At 41.8% G+C, this 24,780-nt stretch overlaps 1 protein-coding gene across 10 annotated transcripts in view; it reads left to right on the top strand.

Annotated features, from left to right (window-relative positions):
* NHSL1 (NHS like 1) overlaps positions 1 to 24,780 on the top strand; it is a 181,293-nt gene that overhangs the window by 88,266 nt on the left and 68,247 nt on the right. Inside the window, exon 1 of one of the 10 annotated variants that reach the window (XM_050315070.1) lies at positions 16,965 to 17,065. The exons of the other annotated variants lie outside the window; for them this stretch is intronic. Within the exon in view, the coding sequence (XP_050171027.1) occupies positions 16,987 to 17,065 (79 nt within the window). The 5' untranslated portion in view covers positions 16,965 to 16,986. Of the gene's footprint in view, positions 1 to 16,964; positions 17,066 to 24,780 lie in introns of those variants that run through there. 10 annotated transcript variants of the gene reach the window in all.

Consider the following 24,780-nt stretch of genomic DNA (forward strand, 5'->3'; position numbering starts at 1 on the left):
CTGTTGGTTTTGTTTTGTTTTGCTTTTTTCCTACTTGTGTTTGTGGTTCCCCTAGAATCAGTTGCGTCCTTTCTTAGTTCCCAGTGGAGTGCTGGCAGCTGCTCTCAGTCCCCGGTGATTATCACTGATGTGCTTCTTACTTCCTCTTCCAGGTAATTAATGAGTAGATTTAACAAGATCGGACCTTAAAATCCCTCTGGTATCCAAGTAACCTTCCTCCAGCTACAATATGGTTTTGTTTAATTTGCCTCCATAAACGGTTTATTTCTGGAGCCTTCTGAAGAGTTATGGTAGGAAAGAGTACGTGCATGCCTGGAGCACCAGAAAATGGAATTAAGGGGAAAGGGCCTCTTTGCTTCTCAGATCATAGGAAATCTTGACATTAGCCTGTGCCCTTTCTTGCAGGATTTGACAGAGAAAAGGTGGGTTAAGCTGTATAAAAGCTCTTTTTGGATTTCGAGCTGCTCCAATGTAATGTCTCCACTTTTCTGCCACTGCAGCCTGCTCTTAGTCCTCTCTAAAACAAAGTAACTTTTCTTACAGGATGACAGATACTTGAAATATGATACTTTAATATCAAAGCCCAGCATCTCGTCTCATTAACACTGAGCATCTCATTAACACTGCTTCGTCTGGGGTCTAAACTGCTGTTTTCAAGGCATCTAAACTGTTGTTTTTTTCTGAACCTCCACTCAACGATAACATGTTAGCATGTGTTCTTTATTTTCATTTGGCTTTACATGGAGGATTTTAGGATTTGTGCTTTTGGAGACAGTTGCAATTCTTGTTTGTTCAGCAAGATGGGTACCCTGACCCTTACCTTGTTCCCTGGTTCTTGTATTTCTTTGCTGTTCAAGGCCAAACCCTATAAAAGTTAGTCAACACAACAGAATTGAATTTAGACCCAAGTACTATGGCTGAGCACAAGTGCTGGTGGTAACTCTTTGTGACCCTTATAAAATAAAATGCTTACAAGGTTGTGCGCTTCTATTCCTGAAGGTCTCCTCTGCAGAAACAGGGCATATGTAAGAAATCTTTTTAAGCCACAACATCTCTCACGCTGAGCAGAGAAATCACAGAAGAGTTTGGGTTGGATGGGACCTTACAGACCATGTAGTTCCAACCCCTCTGCTACAGGTAGGAACACCTTCCACTAGACCAGGTTGCTCAAAGCCCCATCCAACCTAGCCTTGAACACTTCCAGGGATGGGGCATCCACCAGCAGCCTTAAGGCACACAGATAAGCATATACAATATTCAAAAAAGCTTTAAGCATTTTCTCTAGCTTGACTGTTCAGATACACTTACAAGATTTTTGGTTATTAATTAAGCCTATATTTATAGATGAAATAGGAATCTGCACAAAGCACTTTCTTAAGAGTGGGGGGAAAAAAATTTAAAAAATCACAGAGCAGAGCCAGTAATTTGTAAGGAACAGGTGAGTGGGATTGCAGTGACGTATTTCCCTAACGCTGACCCACTGATAGCCATAAGCTGAACGCACAGCGCTGACAAATGCTGGCAGATGAGCTATATTGATCCTCCACAGAACCGCCGGCCCGTCCCGTGAGTGGCCCCTCGTCCACACGCGTTTCCCTCCGGGCTGGGCGGTGCGGGGATGCTCGGGGGTTGTCCGGAGGGGGGCGGGCCGGGTGGTGGGGGTTTCCCGGGGGGTGCCAGGAGGGGAGGGGGCGGTGCGGGAGCCGGCGGCGGGAGGGCCCGGCCCCGCCTCGGCGCTGCCCGCGCCGGCCGCAGGATGTTCTGCCTGAAAGGTGAGGGAGCTGCGCGGCAGGGAGGGAGCCGGGCGGGCGGGCGCCGTCGTTCCCAGCGGGACCTTTTGGTCTGGCGGAGAGCGCGGGGATATGTGGTTCCCTTTGTTCCAGCGATGCGCGTCGCTGCCCGGCGTGATCCTGCGGGAAGGTGCCGGACAGCCCGGCAGACAAAAGGCCGGGGGTGGGCGCGGTGCGGGCAGCGGGGCCGCCTCCGCAGGGGCTGCGCACACGGGGGATGGGTGGAGGGGTAGCGCTGCTTCCCAGGAACTTCTGCGGGGGCTTCTTGTGTGGAGCGTCTCTGCTTAACTGGTGACGCCGCACCACGGGCGTACTTGCCTCTATTTGTTTTCCTTGTCATGGAGCGCCCGGAGAAGAGCAGAGAGTTGGTCGTGCTGCGTTGTTGCAGATGCTTGGTAGAAACACAGCTGCCCTGCCGGGTGATGCTTCCTCTCGTTTAGAGATGGTGCAACAAGAGTTTTTACGCCCAATAAGATAGATGTTTTTATTTTATCTTTTTTTTTTTAAATTTAATTTCTTAAGAACATGGTTCTAAAACTAAAAGATTATGAAAAGCTTACTGGTTTTGTTTAGCGCCCATATTTCTCTTTTTATTACAAATTGATCTTATTGCTACTTTTCTTACTCAAGTAAGATGAAAGCTGACACCAGAGAGCTGTTGTAAGGAAGGGTGTAGCAGTTGTAAAAAAACATGATTTCCTTGGGAAAGAGTAACGATTAATTACTTCAGTGCTTATCAATGCTTGCTCAGAGTGTTTTTCTCTCTTAAGTTAGCTAGGGACATGGTTTAGTGGTGGACTTGGCAGCGCTGGGTTAACAGTTAGACTCGATGATTTTAGCGGTCTTTTCCAACCTAAATGATTCTACGATTCTATAAAATGTTGACAACTTTTATTCTACTACTGACTTCTATTTATGCAAACTTCACGCTAAGGATCTTGGTACAGTTGCCAACCATAAATTTAAAAAGATATTAAAAAAATATATTTTCCTGCAAATCTTAGAGGATTGATTCAGTGTTTCTAGAGAAAATCTTAATGAATTGCACAACACAATTTGCTATGCACTGATTTATCTTAGTTGTTCCTGTGTACAAAAAGCCTGCACTGTTTAAAATTCTTAACTCCACAACAAGAGATTTTCAATTCACAACAATTCAACAGATCACTGGACTTATAAAACAATAAAAGATAAAACTTTTGTTGAAGCATTAACTTAGCGATACAGGACAGAAGTTGATGTTTAAGTGAAGAGTATAAATAGGTAAAAGGTTTTCAAGCCAGTTGAGTAACCAGGCTGCTAAAAAGACTGAGACTTCTGTAATCTAGATTGCCTGACTGAAAATGAACCAAGGAGTAAAGTTTTCAGAGATTGTCCTATGTGCAGCAAATGAGCTTGTACATAAGCAAAATATTTTTGTTTTGCATAATAAAATGGAATTACGATAGCTTTTTTTTTTTTTGAAGTCTTAAGTTAAATGTACAGGAAAAGAGTTCTCAAAATGTTCAGGTTTTATTTGTGAGTAGGTTGCTAGTTACAAGATACAAAAGTCCATCTAAGGTCTCCTCTTCAAAGTGGTGAAGGTACTGGATAGTATATAGCAATATATTCTGATGCATGTTAATTCCTTCCTGTTTGCACTCTATGTCACTGTGCTTTGCTCTATTTTGTTAGTTTGGAGTAGACATCTCCCTGCCTTGAGTAGCAGCAGTTATTGTGTATTACGTTATTATGCGTTGAAAATCATGATCCTGAAATAATTGGCTGGAGAGTTACCACTGATAACCTCAGCATGCAAAGGAGAGATGTTGTTACGCACCAATCCTTTTACTGGCTTGATTGTAGCCTGCATAGGAAGGAGGATTTACTTGTGTGTTAAACACCAGGGCACATTTGCCTTTCAGGTGCTGGTTTGTTTGGACTCTGAGGTAGCAGGGAGAAGCAGTGTCATTGTTCAGGCCAGCTCCCAGCAGTGTTTTCTCAGTCTGATCTCTCAAGCAGTCTCGACGATTTGATAAATGACTCCCAGGTCTGAAGTCGGTGTACTCACTGGGTGTAGATGTGCTGGGTGTACGTGGAATGATGAAATCCCCACTCTAGAAGTCGGTCTCCATGAGCTCTAGGGGCCTGCTGCCTCTAATTTTTATTTTTTTTCCAGGGGAAAACAGGTGATCAGACTCGGGTGTCTCTACCTGTGCATGGCAGGTGACCCAGTGTCTCCTGCTGTCAGGATGACCCAAGTTCTCCCGTGCTGGCCAGGGTGCCAGCCTGCCCTCACACCTCACTCACTGCTTCAGCACAGCCTTCCAGCTCACCCCCATCATGGGAAACATTGGTGTTTGATCAAAACTGGATGTCTGCAGCAGAGGCAGTACTGCGTCCTAGTCATTGATCTTTTGGATGCAGATGAAGTACAAATGAAATATTTAAATAAATTTTCCTGTAAAAGAATTAATTCCTAGAAACGTCATGAGCCAGTTCATTGGCATATGCTGAAAAAAATGACCTCACGTTTCTGTAATATTTACCTAAAGTTTCTGTTTCCTTCATAGAATTGTAGGATGAGAATACTGCCAAGAAGTGCTGTAAAGCAGGCATGTGTCCCTACTGCTTGTCTGTGCTTGGGAAGTATTTTCCGTCCTTGCTTGTCTTACAGCTGTGGATTTCAGAGGGAAGTCTTTTATACTAAAAATAGCAAGAAGTTATGATAGAAGCTATCAGTGAAAAATCCCAGGCATGTGCTGCTTGCTCTCTGAAGAGGAGTTCCATGCTAGAAATACAGATTTATTTTTTTATTTATTTTTCTGTAAAAGATCACAGGAATGCTCATGAGTTATCTCATGTGTTCTGTGCATGTAAGAACATTCCTTGGATTCCTTTCTTGGCAATTTTCTCATAAAATATCCAGTGTTTGAAATCAGAAACAGATTTTCTGTGTCTTTAAACAAATGTATTTTCCAAGTTGCACTAGAGAGGAAAAAATGTGTAGAAGTCATTTTCTTTTTTCTTTTTTTCTGTTTAAAGTTCTACTATTTTGTGTGTGTAGCAGTAGGCCAGAATGAGGATGGGTACTTCAAATAGTCTAAATGAAAGAATCTGTTAAAGTGAAGATTCCTGGCAGAATTAAATAAGTTTAGTTTAAGCCTGGGATTGATCTTCTGGCTTTTCTTCCTCTGACTTAATTTCAGGTTTTTTTATTTCTGTCTGAGTTATGTGTAATTGGAATGGGACCCATTATTTTTGTAGTTGTTTTTTACATCATATGCATTATTTTATTAGGGTGAGTAACTTTGAGGACATTTCTCATCAGCAATTCTTCAAAGTATAAAGGCAGTTTGAACAAACACCGAATTAGTACAAACTGAGTTTTAAGTACCAAACATATGACTTTAAGTGAAAAAAAAAATCTACTTCTGAAAGAAGAGCTCTGCTGTTTTTCTTCATTTCTCATGTATATTATGGAGTGACTCCTTTTGCTCTTCTTTTTCCATTCTTTTCTGTTTGCCACTGATTTTCCTATTCCCACTCTAGTGAAGGGTTGGTTGGTTCATCCCAGGACTGCTGATTACTCGATCAGCTGAATGAAGTGCTCACAGTTACACCTGTGTGTTTTCCTTGGCATGCCAGGAAAACCTCAGAGAGCTCTGCCAAACACATTGTATTCACATGCTGTGGAAAAAAATCCGGTTTTGCTTAATTACTACAGAGGTGTTAGTGTTTAAGACTGTGTAGAATTTGAAGGTTTTGTTGGTTTAATGACAACTTTATTTAATGTCACACAGAAGGAAGGAAGGGTACAGAGGTGGGGAAGGAAACATCCATGGCTGAGCGTGGTTGACAGCATCTGGTACAGGACCAGCCTCTCCCTGTCAGGCAGCAGGGAATGGGAATGGCTTCTAACCGTGCCTGGAAGTACAGAATGAAATCGAACATATCAAAAGGAAGATTATAGGTCTGGATAATAACATTCTTGCGGAACTTAGTCAATGCTCATAAATACTTAAAAGTAGAACTGTATATTCAATACTATTCAAGTACTTCACCTAGAGCTACAGTCCTATTGTGTGATGTAAAACACTGTTTATGCTTGGATTAATTTACAATCTAAATGCATTGGAAAAAGGCAGCACATACAAAAATGGAGTGAATTTCCAAAGGTAGTGGAGTGCCTGGGTGGCATGGTGCCTACCTGGCTTGTTTCTTGGCTCTGTTTGTAGCAGACTGGGCAAATAGAAACCCTAGGGAATACTCATGCCATGCCGACCTGTTGGAGGAGAGTGGCATACCCCAGCTCCCGTTTCTGCAATTCAGAGGGTGCCCATAAATACATTTGATTGTGTAAGTGTGTTGTTTCACTCCTTGGAGCTGTTTTATTTGACAGTCTCTGAGGAGACCACCAAACAGCATGGGCACAGAACCTGGGGAATGAATGCCTATTGTTTGCTGTGGTTTTGCTTTGCTTTTTTTGGTCATAGAACAGGGTGTGGGCGCCTATTTTTTCCGTTGAATTTTTAAGAAGGCCAGTGGCAATGGGTGAAGCAGGGTGAACATATTCAGGCATTAGATAAAAATCTCTTCTGGCAGGTACACCAGCCTTTCCCAGGGCACATGGGCTTTTACCCTAAAGTGATATGGTGACAAGGCAAGTCAGAGAGATTCAGCTGCAAAATCAGTTAGTTTTGAAGCTATCCTTCAGGAGATCTTTGGCTGATGATTGGAAATGTGGAAGTCACATATGTAGACTGCTTTACGTGCCTAGCTTTCAGTACTTGAATTCAGCTTGTGTTTTTCAAACTCAGCATAGTATAAATACACACATACAAAAATACTTGATGCTTGTAGTTCATTAGTTGACTCGGTGTTCAGTCTTTAAGACTATGGAAATTGATTTCTTTGTTGTCACAACTGTATAACTGAGACACAGCTTTTCTTTAGATTCTGTTTTTACTTCATGTGCTCATTTAATTAAGGCACACTCTGCCTTTCTGCTCCGTATCTGAGCCTTTACTGCAGACTGCAACAGGAGCTGTTTGCATAGTTCACACAGCGCTGAAATCCTGAGGAGGGCCTGTTGGTCAACAGTTCATAAGTAGGGAGATCATCTGCTGTCTTCCTTGACCTTCTAATGTTTGCTTTTAAACAATATCTGTTAACCCACTGCATTGTCTGCAGGGCTGCAAGTACAATGCAGTTGGTGATACCTTTGCAAAGCAGTAGTAGTGGGCAGTGAATTTCTGTCAAATTTCAGCCAGAAACCAGCATTTAATTTTAAGCAGTGAAAATAGCATGCAGGCCGCAGACCATTAAAACAGATGTCGAAGTAGCATGCACAGCTGATTGGATTCATAAGCACTGAAAGAATTTCATGTTGAAGTGGTCTTTGAGACACATACACATACTCAAAACCTATAAATATCTTCATACATTTTTCAGTGGTTTAAGCATACTAATGATTTCACGTTGTATAAGTATTGTGTTACCAGATTTGTGTTCTCTATGGTTGTCACTTTTCTACATTGGCTTTCTCCCCCTGCCCCGCTCCCTCCCAACAGCATTTGTTCAGAAGGCTGCTGTTACTTCCCGGGAAATGCCATAAGCCTTTGTCAAATGGGAGACCCATTCCCTGTGAAAGCACTTTGCATGGTATTAAGAAATGGAAATTTTGTTAATTCTTTTATTCGGAGTCCGGTCACAGCTGTGATCCTGCCTGTGGTTAATGGCTGTCAAAACAGTCTATTAATTACTTCAGGCATCTTTTCCTAATACTATCCCAATCCTCTAGAGCATCCCACTATTTTCTATCTATATTTTAAAAAAATTCTGAAAGTGTTTTTGGTATTTGAAGCTCTTGTGTAACTTATCTGGACTTTGAGACTTCAAAATATTTTAAACTTAATTGCTGGTCGTATACAGAGGGATTACAAAAGCATAGCTTATTTAGTCTAGCTGGTAGCCTGTGAGGAAAATACCACAAGGAGGGAGGAAACCTGTTGAAGTCCAGGGAGAGTATTGGCACACGATAAATGGTTACGAATGTGTTCTGAATTAATTGAAGTCAGACATTAAAAGGTTCCAAACCATCTGAGGAGGGAAGTTGTGAAACAGACATCCAAACAGGATAATGGGGACAAAGAATGTTTTTTAGATGGTTTTTGATAAGGTTGTGGAGTGTTTAAGTCAGACTTTCTGGAGCTGCTAAGGGAAGTTTGTGACTGAGGGCTACATGGAAGTTTGGGGACAGGATTGCATTTGTACTTTGCATATGCTGTAGTCATCCCATGTTTGAGTGCTTCTCTTGGTCCTCCTGTGAAGACCAGGAAGAATTATCCCTTTAAATATGCAATTGCAGCTTCTGAAGTTTCTCTTTATTCTGTCTGCTTCACTGGAGGCTGGCTACAGAAAAAGGCTGGATGAGGAGCAGGGTGTGCCCCAGGTCCTCATGCCATCAAACCATTCGACAGGCATGCCCTGCTTACCCCATTCTTTCCTTTAGACTCGGGAACAGATGCTGCTGGGGTGGAAAATTTGCCAAAAGCTCCGCCTGGTCAGGATTGCTGGACTTTTCCTGTTCTTTTCTAGTGCCAGGTGTGCTGCATTCTCCTTAGAAGTTTTATCTTACGGATTTCCTGGTTTTATAGGGTCTTCAGACTTCGCTGACACCTTTCAGTTTTCTCTTGCTCTTTTCCTGTGACACACTGTTTTTATACATGTAGTGAGATACTGCTGTGTCTCACTGTGGGCCGCTTGTTACAAGGTGTTTCTTGGCCCGTGAATCCTTCTAATCCAGAGGCATGTTGGAAATCTGCTCTGTACAGCATAGCATCCTGGCCTCTTTCCATTTCTGACTTCTAATCCATCTCCACTTTAATTTAAACCCATCAGTAGTACTGAAACAGAAAGACAAAAAAGGAATTTTAGCCATTTCCTGTAGTGAATACAAGGAGTAACACTTCTGGTGCTCAAGCAGAGGTATCTTCAGCATCAGCAGATCCTGCTTTTCAGAAGAGGAATGTGTTTTCTGTCTGCATCTCTGCCACAGAGTCCTGGATTGTTCTGTGTGTTTTTTAGCCTTGAGAGAATTGTTGCATCTTTAATATGTGTATGTGGGATAAAGAAGAATGACACTTAAGTAATGAGGAAAAGCCAGCTTTTTCCACTCTTCATTATTAAGGCCAATAAGTTGAAGACTGTTTCCTGAAGGTTTAATTTGCAGGGAGCCTTGTGTTTAATAGGAGAAAAGCTTTCCACCGTCTGAATGCACAAATGGACCCTTCTTCAGCCATTCAGGTTTGCTTTTTGTTGCCCCAGTTTCGTAGTCAGATGAATGCAAGATCACAAGGAGGTTTTTGTAGTTTCTGGCAACCAGGAGCCATTATTTGTGCAGCACCCTGTGGATAGGTGCCCTTCCTCATGCAAACCGTTCTGGAAAACAGCAGATCCTGGGAACGCTGAGTCCTACTTGAGGAAGAACGATGCAAGGTTTGGTGTTAAGCTTCTCTTCTTTCAGGCAGAGTACTGGAGTAAATGTGGCTGTCAAATTAGGAGAACAGAAGAAAATGCAAAGCTATTTTTCCTGCCTAATGGATTCGTGGAAGACAGTTTTTGATTCTTTCCAAAGCGTTATTTTTCTCAATCTCCAGTGTGTCCATGTGTATCGTTGTGAGTCAGTGCATGCTCTGGAGCAGCATGGCTGGCAATGGCAGTGCTCCTGCCCAGGGGATTGCTGTTGCTGAGAGATGTCCCACTCTGTTGGGTCACACAGCTTGTAGCTCCACTCTAGAGATCTTTAAGGTTTTCCCATGTTGTTCTCCTGTGCAGAGGTTGCTTCTCATCTTGAAGGATTGTTTTCAAATCAGCTAAAAATAATTTTACTTTATCAGGCTAAAAATTTTGAAACCTGTTGTTGAATTAGCAAGCTAATTTGTGTGGCTTTACTCTCATTTGTCTTTTTAAAAGTCTAGCGCAAAATAAATATAAAGGCTGAGTGACTTTTTTTAAGAACCAAAATGTTTATAATTATCCGTTTAACTTCAGATTTATCTTGATTCTGTAGCCTTGGTATCATCTGCAAATTTTCTGAGGGTGCCCTTGATCCCCTCATTCAGATCACCAGAAAGGATATTAAACAGGTCTGCCCTGTGGGGAACATCGCTAGTGACTGCCCACCAGCTGGATGTAATTCCATTTACCACAACTCTTTGGGCCCAGCCATCCAGCCAGGTTTCTGCCCGGCAAACAGTGCATTCAGCCAAGTTATGGGCTGCCAATTTCTCCAGGAGAATGCTGTGGGAAACTTTAAAAGGCTTTACTAAAGTTCAAGTAGACAACATCCTCATCTTACACAGAGCTTAAAAATTCTTCATGGGGTACTTACACTGACCATGCAAAACCAAAACATTTTTAGAAGTGCTCACTAAAAATAGTGAATTCTCTCAATACAGATTTGAATTCTTTGTATAATTTTTGTTATTTTAATCTTTAAAGCCTTCCTGACTGTCCATGATGCACCTGGCCAAAGCAGGTCTTCTAGGGAACGTGTGTGTGTCCAGGAGGTGGCACTGTGTTTTTGACAGCAGTGATGGTGTACGTGAACACAAGGAAGCCTCAGCAGAGCATTTCCTCCAGAAGGAGGAGGAGTAGGAGGAGGCTGCAGCCTTCTCACTGAAGGCTGCTTTCTGACTGTGGCTTTTGTCAAGTAGTGTAAATTGCTTTGGTTTTTGTATCGAAAATCTCATTGGGTGTGGACTCTTCCAGTGAGCTGCATGTGTGGCAGAGAGGTCGCTGCTGCTCTGTATCAGGAAGGTGCTTCCCTCTTATAGCTTTCAAATCGTTAAAAAAGAATTGTGCGAGATAATAAGAGTGGGGAGATGACTTCTTTCTCTTCCTGTTACCATGGTAATGAGTTTAATGAGCAGACCTGAACTGGGTAATCCTACCAGCTCTGTCTGAATTGCTGTTTAACGTGAACTGTAAAATAAGCTGGTAGATAATGTGACTCCTTTGCTCACAGAATGTGTGGGTGTACAAGTATTACCAACACTGCCATCCATTGTGGCCCCAGACTGGAAACTGCTTCTCCCCTGGCTTCTGGCAGCATCTTCCTTTGCTCTGTGTTTTTAGAAGGATCAACAGATATGTGAGATCCAACTGCTAGAGTAAGGCAGCCAGAATAGCTTCTGTGTCTCCCACCAGCAGTAATATCCAATTGCTTCCGTCTTGCTAAAGGCTCTGTCCTCTGCCCCAAATGGGCATCACCCCCTTCCAAAGGTGGTCTGGTTCACTGAATGCACCAACCAAAATACTTTGTCTTTCTTTCTGTATGTAAGCAAAGCTAAACTAGAAGGGCACAGAAAGGCTTTCCTGAGTTACCTGCTGCTTATACAACTGCTTTATTAGCTTCGTCATTTAAATATTGCAAAGAAGTGATTAAGAGTTGATATCAAACATATGACATTGCTTGTTGCTCTTAAGAAGGTTTTCTAATTGAAAGTAAAGATGAATAATTAGAACACAGAAATGTATTTTAAAGTTTTATAGGACTGCCAGTAATGCAACATGAAGTGTGTTTTTCTTGTCTAGCATCTTATATATGTATTGTATATCAAAAAACTTATTGAATTAAGTTAATTACAGAGGGCTATTACATAACAGCAAGGGAAAAATTAAATTAAGATATGAGCGGGTAATGGGTATGTTCAGAGTTGGTGCGGCAGGGAAGTACAGGCACGTAGACTTCTTACGATCTTTCTTGCTTTTGGTTATATTGCTGTTGGGGTTTGTTGTGGTTTACAGGTGCCTGCTGTATCCAGTGGTTTGCAGATTGGGTGTCCCTGCAGAGGGATGAGGTTGCCTGAGGATGACACCTTGAATGTAGGGCTGGCTATGTGGGTAGCAGGAATTAAATTAGCCAAATGCCCCAGCATTCAGGGATTTGCCTCCAGTTTGTTAGGTACACAGCTGTCAGTGACACTTGCTGTAGCTTTTTGCAAAGGATATTTGCTTGTTAAGACTGCTTTTAGCTGTCATGCCAGTTAGGCTCTTTAAGCCACGCAGACCTTATTACTTACATCCTTTAAAAAAAAAAAGGTTAAAAGCTCAGAGATGCTGTGTGACCACAAGCATATAATAAAAATGCATCCATGAAAGTAGTAGGGGATAGAGCTAATGCCAGAGAATGTGAATATGGCCGAATGGAGAGAGCTTTTAGGACTGTCATGAAGCTTTGTGTGCATCCTGGCAGCGGTGCCTGCCATCCTCACCACCTTGGGTCCCTTTCATCTTCCTTGCAGCCCGATGTCTGCTGGTATTTTACAAGCTCCTCAAACGCTGGACTTGCTTTAAACACTGTAAAGCTGATATCTCCTGATCTCTTCCTGTTTGAGAGATTCATATTCAGTTAAAAAGCAAATTACAATACCTTAAGGATTTTTTTTCTCTGTGTTTTGAAATTCTTTAGCTTTTGTCTGCTGCATGTGTGTTTAAGGAACATGAGTTAAGACTCCATGCACACTAAATTAACTCACAGGAAAGAGGAAAGGTACATGCACAGTCTAGGAGAGCAGGACATCCCATGTCCGATCTGGCCACTGACAGCCTACTAAAGGATGCTGGGGTACTCCACTGTGATGGACGTGTCCTCATGTCCATCATGTGCTGTGTCACAAGTTGTCTGCCTGTAAAAGCAGGATACTCCTCTATGAGGGTATTATTTTAAAGCTTAGTTAATGCTGTATAGTCTGGTGAAATATGTTTAATGTATAAATATTTTTCTCCTTTTATTTTAAAAATAACTTTTTAAGTGCAATTTAAAATGTCCAGCTGCTCATCCAAAAAGCCCAGAACACATTAACCCATCACGGCTAAAAATAGAGTCACTGTCTAATTAGGGCGAAGTTTATCCCCATGGACTTCCACGAGCTCTCTTTAATTTCCAATTTGGCTGCTGGGCTTGCATCAGGAATTACTTCATTTGATGGTTTTGTTGTGCAAGGTGTCCATAAAAGTACTGTTATTTCACTACATGGTGCATATTATCTTCTATCCGGAGGATCTACAAATTGTACATGAAGACTGATGATACAATTTCTTATGTGGCGTATTTATAAAGATTATCTTAATGCCAGAGTAGGGCTGACATGACCATCCTTTGTGATTCCAAATCCCCTGAGTTCCCATTAGATGTATCCTATATGTTTTTTAAAGTCCTATGTGTAATAAGTCATCAGTATCATTTCATTTCTCAAAGCTCAGGAGCATATATGCTTGTCTAATAAAAGGGCTGATGTTTTCTTTACTTGGTTTTTCTTTATAATTTTGTTTATTGTCATTCCCAAGTTAGTCACAGTTTTGGGAGTCTGTCAAACTCTTAATGATCTTTTTTCTTTAGACCAAATGTTGTTTCCAGTAAAATGTAATCATTTTTCACCCTAATTATTCAAGCTCTCTCTAATAGAGCCTGACTGTAAAGAGTTGGTTTAGCAAAAATGAAATATGGTGATAAAAATGAATATGCACATTTAACAGTCTGCTCAGAGCATTCATACTTGGCATTACTAATAGTTCAGGTTTTAAAGGCTTGAAAAAGAATAATAAGGGAAATAAAATTTTATTTTGGGAAAAATCTTTATGTAAGTGATAACTCAAAGCTGAGAAAAATGAACAACCTCACTTTTGTGTGTTTGAAAAAATTAAGCAGCACTACAGCTGCAGTAGAATAAATGAAGTTTAGTCAGAAGGCTTGTGATAAAATTCTGACTTTATCAAATTTAGAGAGGTTCTTGCTCCATACAGACATAGCATAAAATAATTGTTTCTTTTTAGAGGATTTTTGGGGGGAGACCAGGAGAGGAAGAGGCAATGTGTACACAGTGTCTTTCTCACATGAGAATGGTACATCTTCCCAACTCTTTATTTGCATTTGCTAATAGCTGAGACCATAACTGTCAACAAATCTTTTATCATTTATGCTGCAAAGGTCTTCCAGGCTTCAGGGAAGATCAGATTTATTCTTCAAGTAAAAAACTTGTGGTGACATTAATGCCTACCATATGGTAAATATACTTGTTAAACTGGATTTCAGCCATGATCCCATTATTGTGCATCAGCCTTACTTCGAGAACATGCATTGGAAACGTGGCTAAATGAGTATGTCTGTAGTCTACCGAAGTGTATGGTAAATGCCATGGAGACTTCAGGGCAATATGTTATCCTGTGTCATCTTGATAAGTGTTTGGGAGCATGGGAGTCTGCTGAGCACTGAATTTTGTTGGTGTCCCATGCGTTCTTGCTCCTGTGTTTGCACTGCATGTTACCGGATAATACTGGCTTGGTGCCTAGATCTACACCTAACTTTTATGGCAAGTAATATGATTATGTAGAGAGGGAAAGACTTCATGTGAACATCAGCCAGTATCCTTTCGAAATGTAATTTGATAATATGATTTTGAGTTGTTAAAAAAACCCCAACAAAACCTATAACTGAAGTCCACCTCTATTCTTATCTAAAAAATACTGTTCCTGTCTGCAGGAGAAATAAATGCAGGCCCTAGTGCACACTTTTATCAATAGCCTGTTGATACTCAGAAGTTTTGTGCATCACATCTATGACAGTGACTCTTCCCAAGACCCTGATAATCACAGGTAGTTGAAAGGGTGAGACAGCAGGCACAGTGGCTAGACAAGTGGGTTGCAGGGGGGGAATACTGTCCCTTTAGGGAGGTGTTAATGGGGCCTTCTTCTGAACTGGTTCACTAACAGCACTCTTGGGGTTTCATTCAACCCAGAAGAACTGTCTAGACACTCATTTATTCTGGCAGATGCAAGAATATGAGCGTGGTTGATGAGTGAGTTGAGCTCTGCTGGTGTTAATCACAGTTTGTCTTTCTCATTGTCTGATAAGTAAATGTACTTGGCTTTGTACATTTGTATTTGCCTCAAAAGCCTGTTTGCCAGCATTCAGTGTACACTGGTGAGTTTCTGCTATATATATGGACTAGCCAGTGGTACCAACAACTGTTGCCCATGCTGTTGGCACATTTCCCTTTTCCATACATATTTTTGCAGATACTTGAGATTGTTGTCAAGAAACTTATAATTGTGGGCAGGGCTTGTTTCATCCCATTTACTGAAACTACCTGACACAGTTCATTAAAAAACCTGTTTTCATCTATTTGCTGAGATTCAAGCATGCAAGATGGGTATGAAACACTTTATGATGAAAATTACTTGCTCAGATTGCTGTGCAAAGTAACAGGATGTTTAAAAAAAAAAGAACAAAAAAACCCCAAACACAGCAAAAAAACCCAAACCAAAACAAACCAACAAACTAGCCACTTTCTTGCAAACCTTCAACACTTTGCCTTACTAAGCATTACTGAGTCAGTGTTGTAGACGGTTTATGCTGGATAGTGCTCTGTGTTTTGTGTGTTTGAAGGCTGATGCCATGCTGGTGCAGTGCCTGTGGGCAGCTGATGTGTACACCCCCCTCCCAGGCTGCAGCTGCCAGTGCAGGCGGCAGCAGCACCCAGGCAAGCAGGAGATGCGTATGTGTGTGTCAGGGAGAAAGAGGAGATGTGCATCTGATCTGATCTTTTGTGTTGTTGATGTTTAGCAGTGGTTTGGGGGTTTTTTCTGTCCAAAAGTTTATTGTAGCTATCAACAAATAGCACATAAAGCCTTTTCTAATATGTGTAAACACTTACGTGATGCTGTTGTGCTCCTATATAGAGAGCAAATGCTTTCATGAAGGATATGGGCTGCAACCAAAGTATTTATAAAGAATGGTTAAGGAAGCAGACTAAGAACTGTTCTTTGTTGTACTTTACTCAGGGTTTTGATATCTTCCCATTTTTAAAAACAAATATTTTCCCATGTAATCTTTAAACCAACATAAAGCTGCTGAAGGCAGCAGTTTATGCAGAGTGCTCTCTTTATCTGACATTTTCCTTGCTCTCTCAGTCTGACTGTGCTGTTGCAGCCAGTTGAGAAGCCCAGGAAGGGCATGCTTCCTGGATCCCAGAGAAAAATAGTATAGGGGATGGGAGATTAGGGTTGACACTTTTACCAGCATGGAAACTTGCTTAGTAGTGCAGGATTAGGGAGAGGTGCCATGGACTAGTGACTTGAGGATGAGGCTGAAGAACTGAGAATACCTCATCTCTAATCCTGGCTTTTCCACTCTGTAGGCAGGTTACTAAATCCCTTTGAGACTATGTCTTCATCTTTAAGTAGGAATAATAGCTACCCTCTAGAGGCATTGTGAGGATTTATGCATTTATGAAGTACTGAGTGCGAGCTGATAACTGCTTATGCTTTGTATTCCACATCAATCTAGCTGTAGTCTAACCTGGAAGATAGCATCCTGTTTTGGTGACAATCATTATCATTCTCACTTCCAAAGGGAGTTTCCTTAATAAAATCTAAGTACCAAAATGATGACACTTTGCTCTTTTTTTCTTTAATCTGTATGTTTTTTTCCTGCTTTTGCATTCTAGATGAAGGTAAAAGTTCTGGATCTTGGCAGGTTCCTGCCCAGTTGTGGTTCTGTAGCTGCCAGTGTCACACAATTATAGTAACTTAGCTTTAAATAAGCTTCTTGGATATGGCCATCTGTGTGTGACCGTAGTACCTGTTGTTAAGAGAGTGGTAAATAATCGGGGATAAGGCTTAAGAGAAGCCACAGACTGGAGAGGAAGCAGAAAGGGAGTAGTCTGAGGTCTGTGGCAGGTAACTGGGTTTCCCAGCTCTCTGCAGCCCATATTTTCCTGCTTATGGCTGTGAGCTGGGGGCTGGTGGGAGGGCTGGGACAAGGAAGCCAGCGGCTGTAGTGAGCTGCTTAACTAGGTGCTTGGTTTTGTTTTTTTTTTTCGTTCTCTTTTAAGGACTGACAGAATCCTATTCCAAACAGTTTTGGGGATATCCAAATAGCTTAGCTTGCCTAAGTGCAGAGGAGGAGAAAATCTCTTCCTCCAGCCTTTTGAATGCATCCGTTCAAGGGATATAAGCAGGCCACTCCCTTCTGCTCCGAACTAGCCATTGGGGACAGCAGGGACATCCTTGAGAGCAGCATCTCACAATGATCGCCTATGTGCACTGCCTGCCCGCCGACCCCATGGTCGGGTGCCTCGGCAGGAGCAAGTGGCAGCCCAGCTGCAACGATGAGGAGGAGGAGGAACTTATCCCGCTGTATTCCAGCAAAATGGGAAACACTCACACCAAGCTGCCTGGGCGCCTCAAGAAAAAGTTACTGAGCAAAGACGACAACTCCTTCTGGCCAAGTAAGATAGCTCTTATTCCTTAGCTATTTTGGTCATTTTGTATTGTGTTGCCGTTATCGAGGAAATAAATAAGTAAACCAAACATAAACAAGGAAAATACTCGTATTTCGCTTTTGGAGGATGAAGGCACTGGAAACAATTTTCTTATGAAAGCAATGTACTCCACTTCAGGACAGTGTATGCAAATATCGTATCTGATGGGGCTGCTAAGTTGATACAGGATGACACTGTCTTTGTGCATGTGGTATGCCTGTTTTTGAGAGGTCTTGAGCACTCGCTTTCAGTTCAATAATGCTCCTTTTCAGCAAAATGATTGTTTTAGATGAGTGGAGCTGTTGATGTAGCACTCTGATTGAAAGCCATAGGAACAATCAGTGGATGAAAAGGCCAGGAATAATAAGAAAAAGGTCTAACAGAACTCAAAAGGTACTTAATGCAGTTGATGAGTACTTGGTTAAAAAAAAAAACAGTATGCTTTTGAATAACCTTTGGACTAAGATTATTTTCTCTCTCAATGCAAGAAGAAAGAATTCATGAATTATGATGACTCTTCTATTTAATATGAAGAGTTTCAAGTTTCACTGGTGAATACAGATGGGAAATAGGCAGAGAAGAGGACAGACAATGGCAATGTTCAGCTGTTTTGTTTTTAGCCTTATTGCTTGTCTTCCCTTTTTTTCTGACCACCTAAGCAAAGGCACCCAGCTGTTTGTGGAATGGTTGCTCAGAAAACTGTATTTGAGGGTGATGGGGGAGAAATATCACAAGACAAAGAAAGCTTTTCCCACAAAAGCCAGCTGGCTGGCTATCTTGTGCCAGGTCGTTTAATAAAAAAAAAGAAAAAAAAAAAGTACAGGAGTATATTTACACGTATTGATTTTTCTTTTCCTCATTAGTCTCACACTGATCATCGGACAATGGTTAGTTATTACCAGGAATTGAAAAAGCCCCATCTCGCCACACGATTCTTACACTGATTAATGAAACCACCTGTATTCTTTTTTTTTGCATTACCATATTCTCCATTCAGTGTTAAGCAAGCTTCGTTTAGTGTGTACTCCTGTGGGAGGAGTGTGATTTACTACATAGTTGTTTCAGGCCTTTTTCAAGAGGAAGTAATTTTTTATAATACATGGAAAGAAAATCCCTATCATCTGCTGAATTTTTGTATTTTAGAGTACAGGGTCAATTCCGGTTCATTCAGAGGGGAAAATGAAAATGCTTCTTTTATGTAAAATTGTATACTCTCTGTACTGTCAGACCTGGGGAAGCCCTGAAGAGGTGGGGGACTAGGGAGCATCTCCAGGGATGCTTTTAGAGAGGAGGGCATGGCCCTTCTTGCCCCAGAGAACCTGGGGTGTGGGGATGTGATTTTACCTCTTTTACTGGGTGACAGGTAAGTTCATTCCTACAAAGTTGTGACATTGACTTCCAGAGCTGGTTCCTGTAGTGCCCTCGGAGGTGTTGCTCAGAGCATTGTGAGCAGCCTCTCCCTCTGAACTTACTTCTCTGGAGCATGGAAATGGGACTGAGGAGGATGGGTAAGGTCTCAGAAATCTCTGCTCCCTCACTGCAGCCTACCTCTTTTTTCTCTTTGTAATGTCTGTAGGGAAAATATCTCCTCTCTAAAATGCACCTGAATTGAAATTACAAAACTTTTCAGAAGATGAGTAGATGCAGATGAATGGAGAACAGAGCAGTACTTTAAAGAATATTTATGTTACTAAGTATTAGGAAGAGATGGTACATTCATATATGCTGATGATCTTGCTTCTTTGCATTTAAAAAGTTTGGAAACTGAAACACAGGGATTTTTTATTAGTTATTTTTGTGTTTAAATATCTGAGTCACTTCAAGGCACTGTCCATTTTTTTCCTAGATGAGGACTTAATGATCTCTGGATGCATATTATGGAAATAGGTGGGAAACTTTCTGCCTTTCTGATTGCTATGAGGTAGTTCCTACATATGCAGTGGGAATGTCTCCCCTCCCTATCCAGTTGCATTCACTTTTTATGCAATTTCCAGTCCCTAGCGATACATTTTCGTGTTTCAGACCAAGTTTATTGCTGTATCCTTTGTCTTGAGTTTCACCAATATCTGGTATGACCCCCATGCATTTTATTTATTCTTTTGGAATTCCAAACCATTGGAGTTTCAGTGAAACAGTGAATAACAGAAATCACTTAGCCTGCTTTCTACCCTGATTTTTCCCAGGAGAACCTCTAGTGCTTCAGTGCTGGTGTCCCACCAAATGCAAGTGTGTGTATGTGGGACACTAGCTCTGCCTCATTGGCTCCCTTCTTACTAATTCCCTGTCCACAGAAACAAGAGAATTGCAGTGTAATTAAGCCATCAGTTAAAAGTGTTATTGGTGGGACAGGTACTATTTCTCTTTGAGATAGGGAAGCTGTGTTGCTTTAAATTCTGTTAATGTTTATTTTAAGGAACAAAAGTGTTTAAGAGTGGAAGTGCTTTTGGGACCAGGTCAAGAGATAACTGCAGAGCACAGCAGGGGATTATTGGCTGGGTTTTATCTCTGTTGATAAAGGCCTCCCTTCGGGTCCTTATCCAGCATCATGAGAACTGCGCTTGGAGAAGTTTCACAATGCTGATATACTCTATAGAAAACGCTCCTGGTAGTGTAGGGTTGTTTGAAAACATAATACAGTCAAATTATTTGAACTTCCTCATGGATCGTGGGGATAACCTTGCTGAGGGGATCTCAGTAGTCTGCAGCAGTGGTCCCTGGCGCTCCTGCCACCAAAAATCAATAATCAAAATACTTGTAGTGTGATGTAGCAGCTGTAATAATCAGGTGATCATGTTAGGGTTTGAGGGTTTTTAAGCTGTAGAGTCTATTCTGATAAAACTCTTAAATTAGCGATATTGTGAAGTGAAGGTTCTGTGTTACCAGCTCAGCCTCTTTCCAGCATTTGCGATGTTCTTCTGCTGTTCTTTGCTACCAGATTGAGTGCAAATAGACAATGTAGGATTGAAATCAGCCAGAATGCAGGAGTGCATCCTATAACAACCTGTCTTCCCACCAGAAAAACAGTATTACGATGGTGTGGGTTCATTCCCAATTGCAGACAAACTCCAGCGGTGCTGACTGTTCGGTAGCTGATTTTCCTGCAGTCTTTTCTGTAGCAAAGTTAAACTGAGATACTCCACTAAGTTGGGAAGAACTGTGAAGGGCTTGGTTTGGTTTGATTTAAATGCCTGCTGAACGGGAAGCTGAGGCTCTTGGCAGTGACTGCTGCCGTGGGAGACTGTCACCTCCTGGTCAGAGCATTGCCTGCCTCTTACGGTTCCCATTGCTGCTTCATATTTCATCAAATTCACAAAGTTTAAAGATGTGGTATGCTCTTACTGGCTTTTTGTGATGGTAAAGTTTTGGTAAGGATTTTGGAAGTTTTTTCTTTCTTTTACAGACAGATGTGTGAGTGAGCCAATGGCAGTATGAGATTACTTTTAATGTTCATTAAACAGTAGCTTCAGTTATTGGGATTTTTTTCTCTGTGTTTTGTTGCCTGCTAGCTCCATGAAAGAATGCTTTCTTCTTCATTCATTACTCTTTCTAAGGACAACAGCTCTGTCTTATCTGTAAGCTGAGACCTTTCTGTGTGATATTTGTTTTGTGAAAACACACAAAATTTGAAATAAGGGTAACTAGATCTATTTATAAATTAATAGGATGTTGTGAACTAAGTTGGGTATTTTATTATCCACTATTTGCCATGGCTTTTTTCCAGGTTTCTCTTCTGATAGCTATGAGATTTAAATGTCCAAATTAAAGGATGTTATATTAAAAAGACAGAATCCTTGCAACTTGGGAGGATTCATTCTTTGCCTTCTCATTTAGCAGTGTGAAACAAAGGCTGAATTGCTTTCCATCTCTGCAAATTCTGGGCCATGCAGAACACTGAGCAAGCCTTTGTGGCCTCCCATGCCCTAAGTGACACAAGGGCTCAGTCTGTGCAGTGAATGGCTGGGACTGCTACTTACAGAGCCTCATGTAAGTGACTGGCCACCCTTATTCCCAGTTTTATCTGCTGCATCCAGCTTGTACCATAACAGCTGACATATCGGATTGCATCAGATAAAGCCAGGAATTGGTTTGTTTTGAGAAGAAAAAGTAAATTGGATATAATTTTTATTGCATGCCTAAAAATGGGGGTATTCCCCCCCCCCTTATGTGTACTTAACGGAGTCTTGTCTTATGGCTGAGCTTTCTTGGAAGTTTTGCTCATTTGGTTAAAACAAGCCACTGTAATCTTACAAAGTAAAGGAACTTCTCCATTTGCACAAAATTACTTCAGGTCTTGGATAAATAACTCTTCTGTTGTGTTTTTCTGTATGTGTCTTGCATTTTTGACTGATTTTGCTGAGCATTGTGTGCATTTGCCATGGAAAACAAGCCTCTCTGCCTGTCTTTTTATGGACAGGCCATGGAGGTCCACCGTTTGGTCTCCTGTGCTGTTGCCATACATCTCATAAGCCCTTTCAGATGCGAGAGCGATGCGGATGAAGGGAGGGATGAAGAAGAACTTGTAATATACTGGGTAAAAAGAGATTAGTGTTGTAAAACACTGAAGCGAGTCAGAAACATGAGAATGAAGGCCTTGCTGAGTTCCCAGTTTGCTAGCCTGACTCCTCACTGATAGGTGTGAACTTGGGCTCGCTGTTGCAAGGAGGTGCTGGCGGTGGATGTTTCACACATTTCTCTCTGCCTGTGAGCAGACATGGAGCCATGTGGGGCATCCAGGAGCACAGGGAAGAGGTGGTGAGGTTTTGGTATGGAGCTCATTAACGTCACTTAAGTGCGTCTGGAGGAGTCTCTAAAAAATAGAGGGCTCAGAGACATCTTTTGTGTAGTGTTTTTTGGGATTTGGGCAAGGGAGTATCTGCTGTAATTAAGGAGGTGGAGCAACGTAAGTGCAAATCACCATGTGAAACAAGTAAGGTTGGAAGGCCTGTGGCTGATGATAGTGGTTAATGGTAGACTGAATAGGTTCTTCAGTGCTTAATTTGATTAAAACTTCTGGGGTTTGTGGATGTTGGATACAGTATGTTTACAGATTTTACTGGGAGTTGCTTTATCTACTGCAGTGAAGCCAAGAAGTGGTCTTGAGTGCTGTAAGAAAATTGGACTCATACCAGATTAAAACTAAAACGTGGTGAGGAGAATGTGAAACTTCACGGAAGAGGCACAAACGTTTTAAGGGAGGCCTTTATCAGCCTGGCTAATGGAGTCATACTAGCAATCAGAAACGGATTATGCAGCATTAGCAAAATCCATTTTGCAATACTATGCTTCTTACTGCATCCCATCCTCCTTCAGGCCAGCACTTTGAGATGAAGTGATAAAAGGTAACCAGGTTTCATAGCTGCAGTGTATTCTCCTTTGCTGGAGGAGTAGAGAAGCAAATTTTCCAATTAACAAGGCAGATATTCGTGTCATCCCTTCTGGAGCCCATTTTCCAGGATTCTGCAGATTGGTGACTTCCACTTGTCTCCTGAATAGGGCTGTGTGCCTGTCCGTGCTGGACTGTGGTGGTAGAGGGCTTCTGTGATGCTTGGCACACTTGCAGTGCTCTTACAGCTGAAATCCTCCTGGTTACTTGTCTCTTCTTCTTAACTGCTACTAAATCTGAAAATTTTCAAAGGCTTCCTCGACACTACCTTATTTTTCCTGTGCCAACCGCTCCTCACAGAGTGTCCCTTTCTCTGTTTTTTTTCTCTCACACTAGTGGGAAGCCAGGAGCTTCAGTAATGACCCCTTGGGAAGGTGTGATGTCATGTTGCCTTGCAAATACTTTGATTTATGAAGTATTATGTTGGATGCTTTGTGTATGGCATGTGCTGCCCCAATTTGAATGTAGATAACTTTCACTGCTGCTTCTGCAGAGCCTGTGGTAGGTGGTAATGTGATGAATAAAACCGTATCTTGCCATTTATGTGGTGGGTTTGAGAACCTTTATATGCTCAGAAGGAACATTATGGGCTGTGCGGTGTACCAACTGGTGATGGGGATGTGGGTGTCTACTAGGGGACCCCACAGAGGCGAAGGGATCTGGTTCCTGGATGGCAGCTCCTGTGGAGAGGTCTGGTGGGACTAGGCTCGCAGAGCATCACTGCCACCTACTCCAACAGCTCTGCCCACTTGGACATCTGGATTGTGTAGTTTTGCTGGTGCTTGGAGCTGGTGCTGTGATCTTTGGCCCTCTGCTCTGCCATGGTGTGGGTTTTTTGCTCCTACTCTTACCACCTAAATAGCTCAGGACTGTCCCTGAAACCACATTTCTTCTGTACGGCTCTTGCATAGGCCAAACTAAGGCCTTTTAAAGGAAATGGTATTAAAAGTCTGATAGATTACTACAGAGTTTTAGCCCTTTATTGTTTCCCTGCCCTAATCTCATGAAAAGTCATTGATAAATGCACATCTTGCTTGATCCTCAAGACTTTCAAACCTTTGCTTGGACATAATTGTAGATCAGCTCTGCTTTCATCACCCATCCAGAGCCACTTGCTCCATACTGTGGGCTGTGATATTTGAAGTAAAAGGTGCTCATTCTCTGAAATACATCACTTCTCTCCTTACCTCTCAGTTGGCTTGAGCAAACATCTTGGAGGTAAAGCAAACTTACACTTTGCTAGCACTGCAGCTGGCAGCATATAAATATGGTTTATTCATACTTTGTAGTGTTAGTTTAAAAAAGACACATTTAAAATAATCCTAAATGCCAATAGGCTTAGTGACATTTAAGCATGAGCGATGCTGTCAGTCCATCCACAAACAAAAGCGGTACGTCTTAATTTGTCTAATTATACTCTAACATGCAGGCCAGCTGCTGCTGTGAACAAAAGCAGTTGATCGCACCATTTTATTAATTGCATATTAATTGTCACATTCATGTTAACCATATGGGAGACAGTGGAGTGGAGTGAAGGCTACTTAGTGGTGGAAAAGAGAAAATGAACTGGGAGAATGGTGTCTTCAGAGAACAAATCTCAGAATGATAGGGTGCCTGGAGCTTGTCGATGAGATTTGATTTTTACCACGAATCTGTGGGTTTTTTCCCCATCTAAATTACTGTATTTAAAAGTGCGAGGGATTTGAGTAGAAACCATTGTGCCTTGCATGGTGACTGCATATTTGTGAAAGTGCTGCTGTGCAAGTTGGTACTGAATTTGTTTGGTAATTTGCAGAAGGCAGCCCTGCTGGCACGTGGCATCTGCCTTTGTCTGCCTGCTGTGCCAATGGGTGCACCAGTGCTGGCCGGAATCATTTCTCACAGGAGCAAGGCTGGAAGAGTCAAAAGGCATACAAAACTTGCTGATTTTTTGTATTTTATGCATTTTTGCTCCAAGTGGTAAGTCTTTAACAGAACTGGATTTCTTGGAGTGAAAAATAAAAACCTTGACACAGGGGGGTTAACTGGTGTAAAATACCTACAGCAAAAACAAACAGTACTGGTCCAGCTGCTGCATTTATCTGGCATCATATAATCTAGCAGGATGTTTAGCGATGCTCTTCCTGAAAGTGAGACTTTAGGAATATGCTCTTAACTTCTTTTTTTTTCTTTTATTTTTGTGCTGTGTGGAGGCAGCAGCCACTTTTAGCAGATGCACAGCAGTTCTGTCGGGCAGCAGGTGTAGGCTGCAGTAGACAAAGAGTGACTTCTGTCCAGTCACCTCCAGACTGACATTATC

The sequence above is a fragment of the Myiozetetes cayanensis genome, unplaced genomic scaffold, assembly GCF_022539395.1.
Source record: "Myiozetetes cayanensis isolate MyiCay16 unplaced genomic scaffold, myiCay2020 scf2-11, whole genome shotgun sequence".
NCBI lineage: Eukaryota > Metazoa > Chordata > Aves > Passeriformes > Tyrannidae > Myiozetetes > Myiozetetes cayanensis.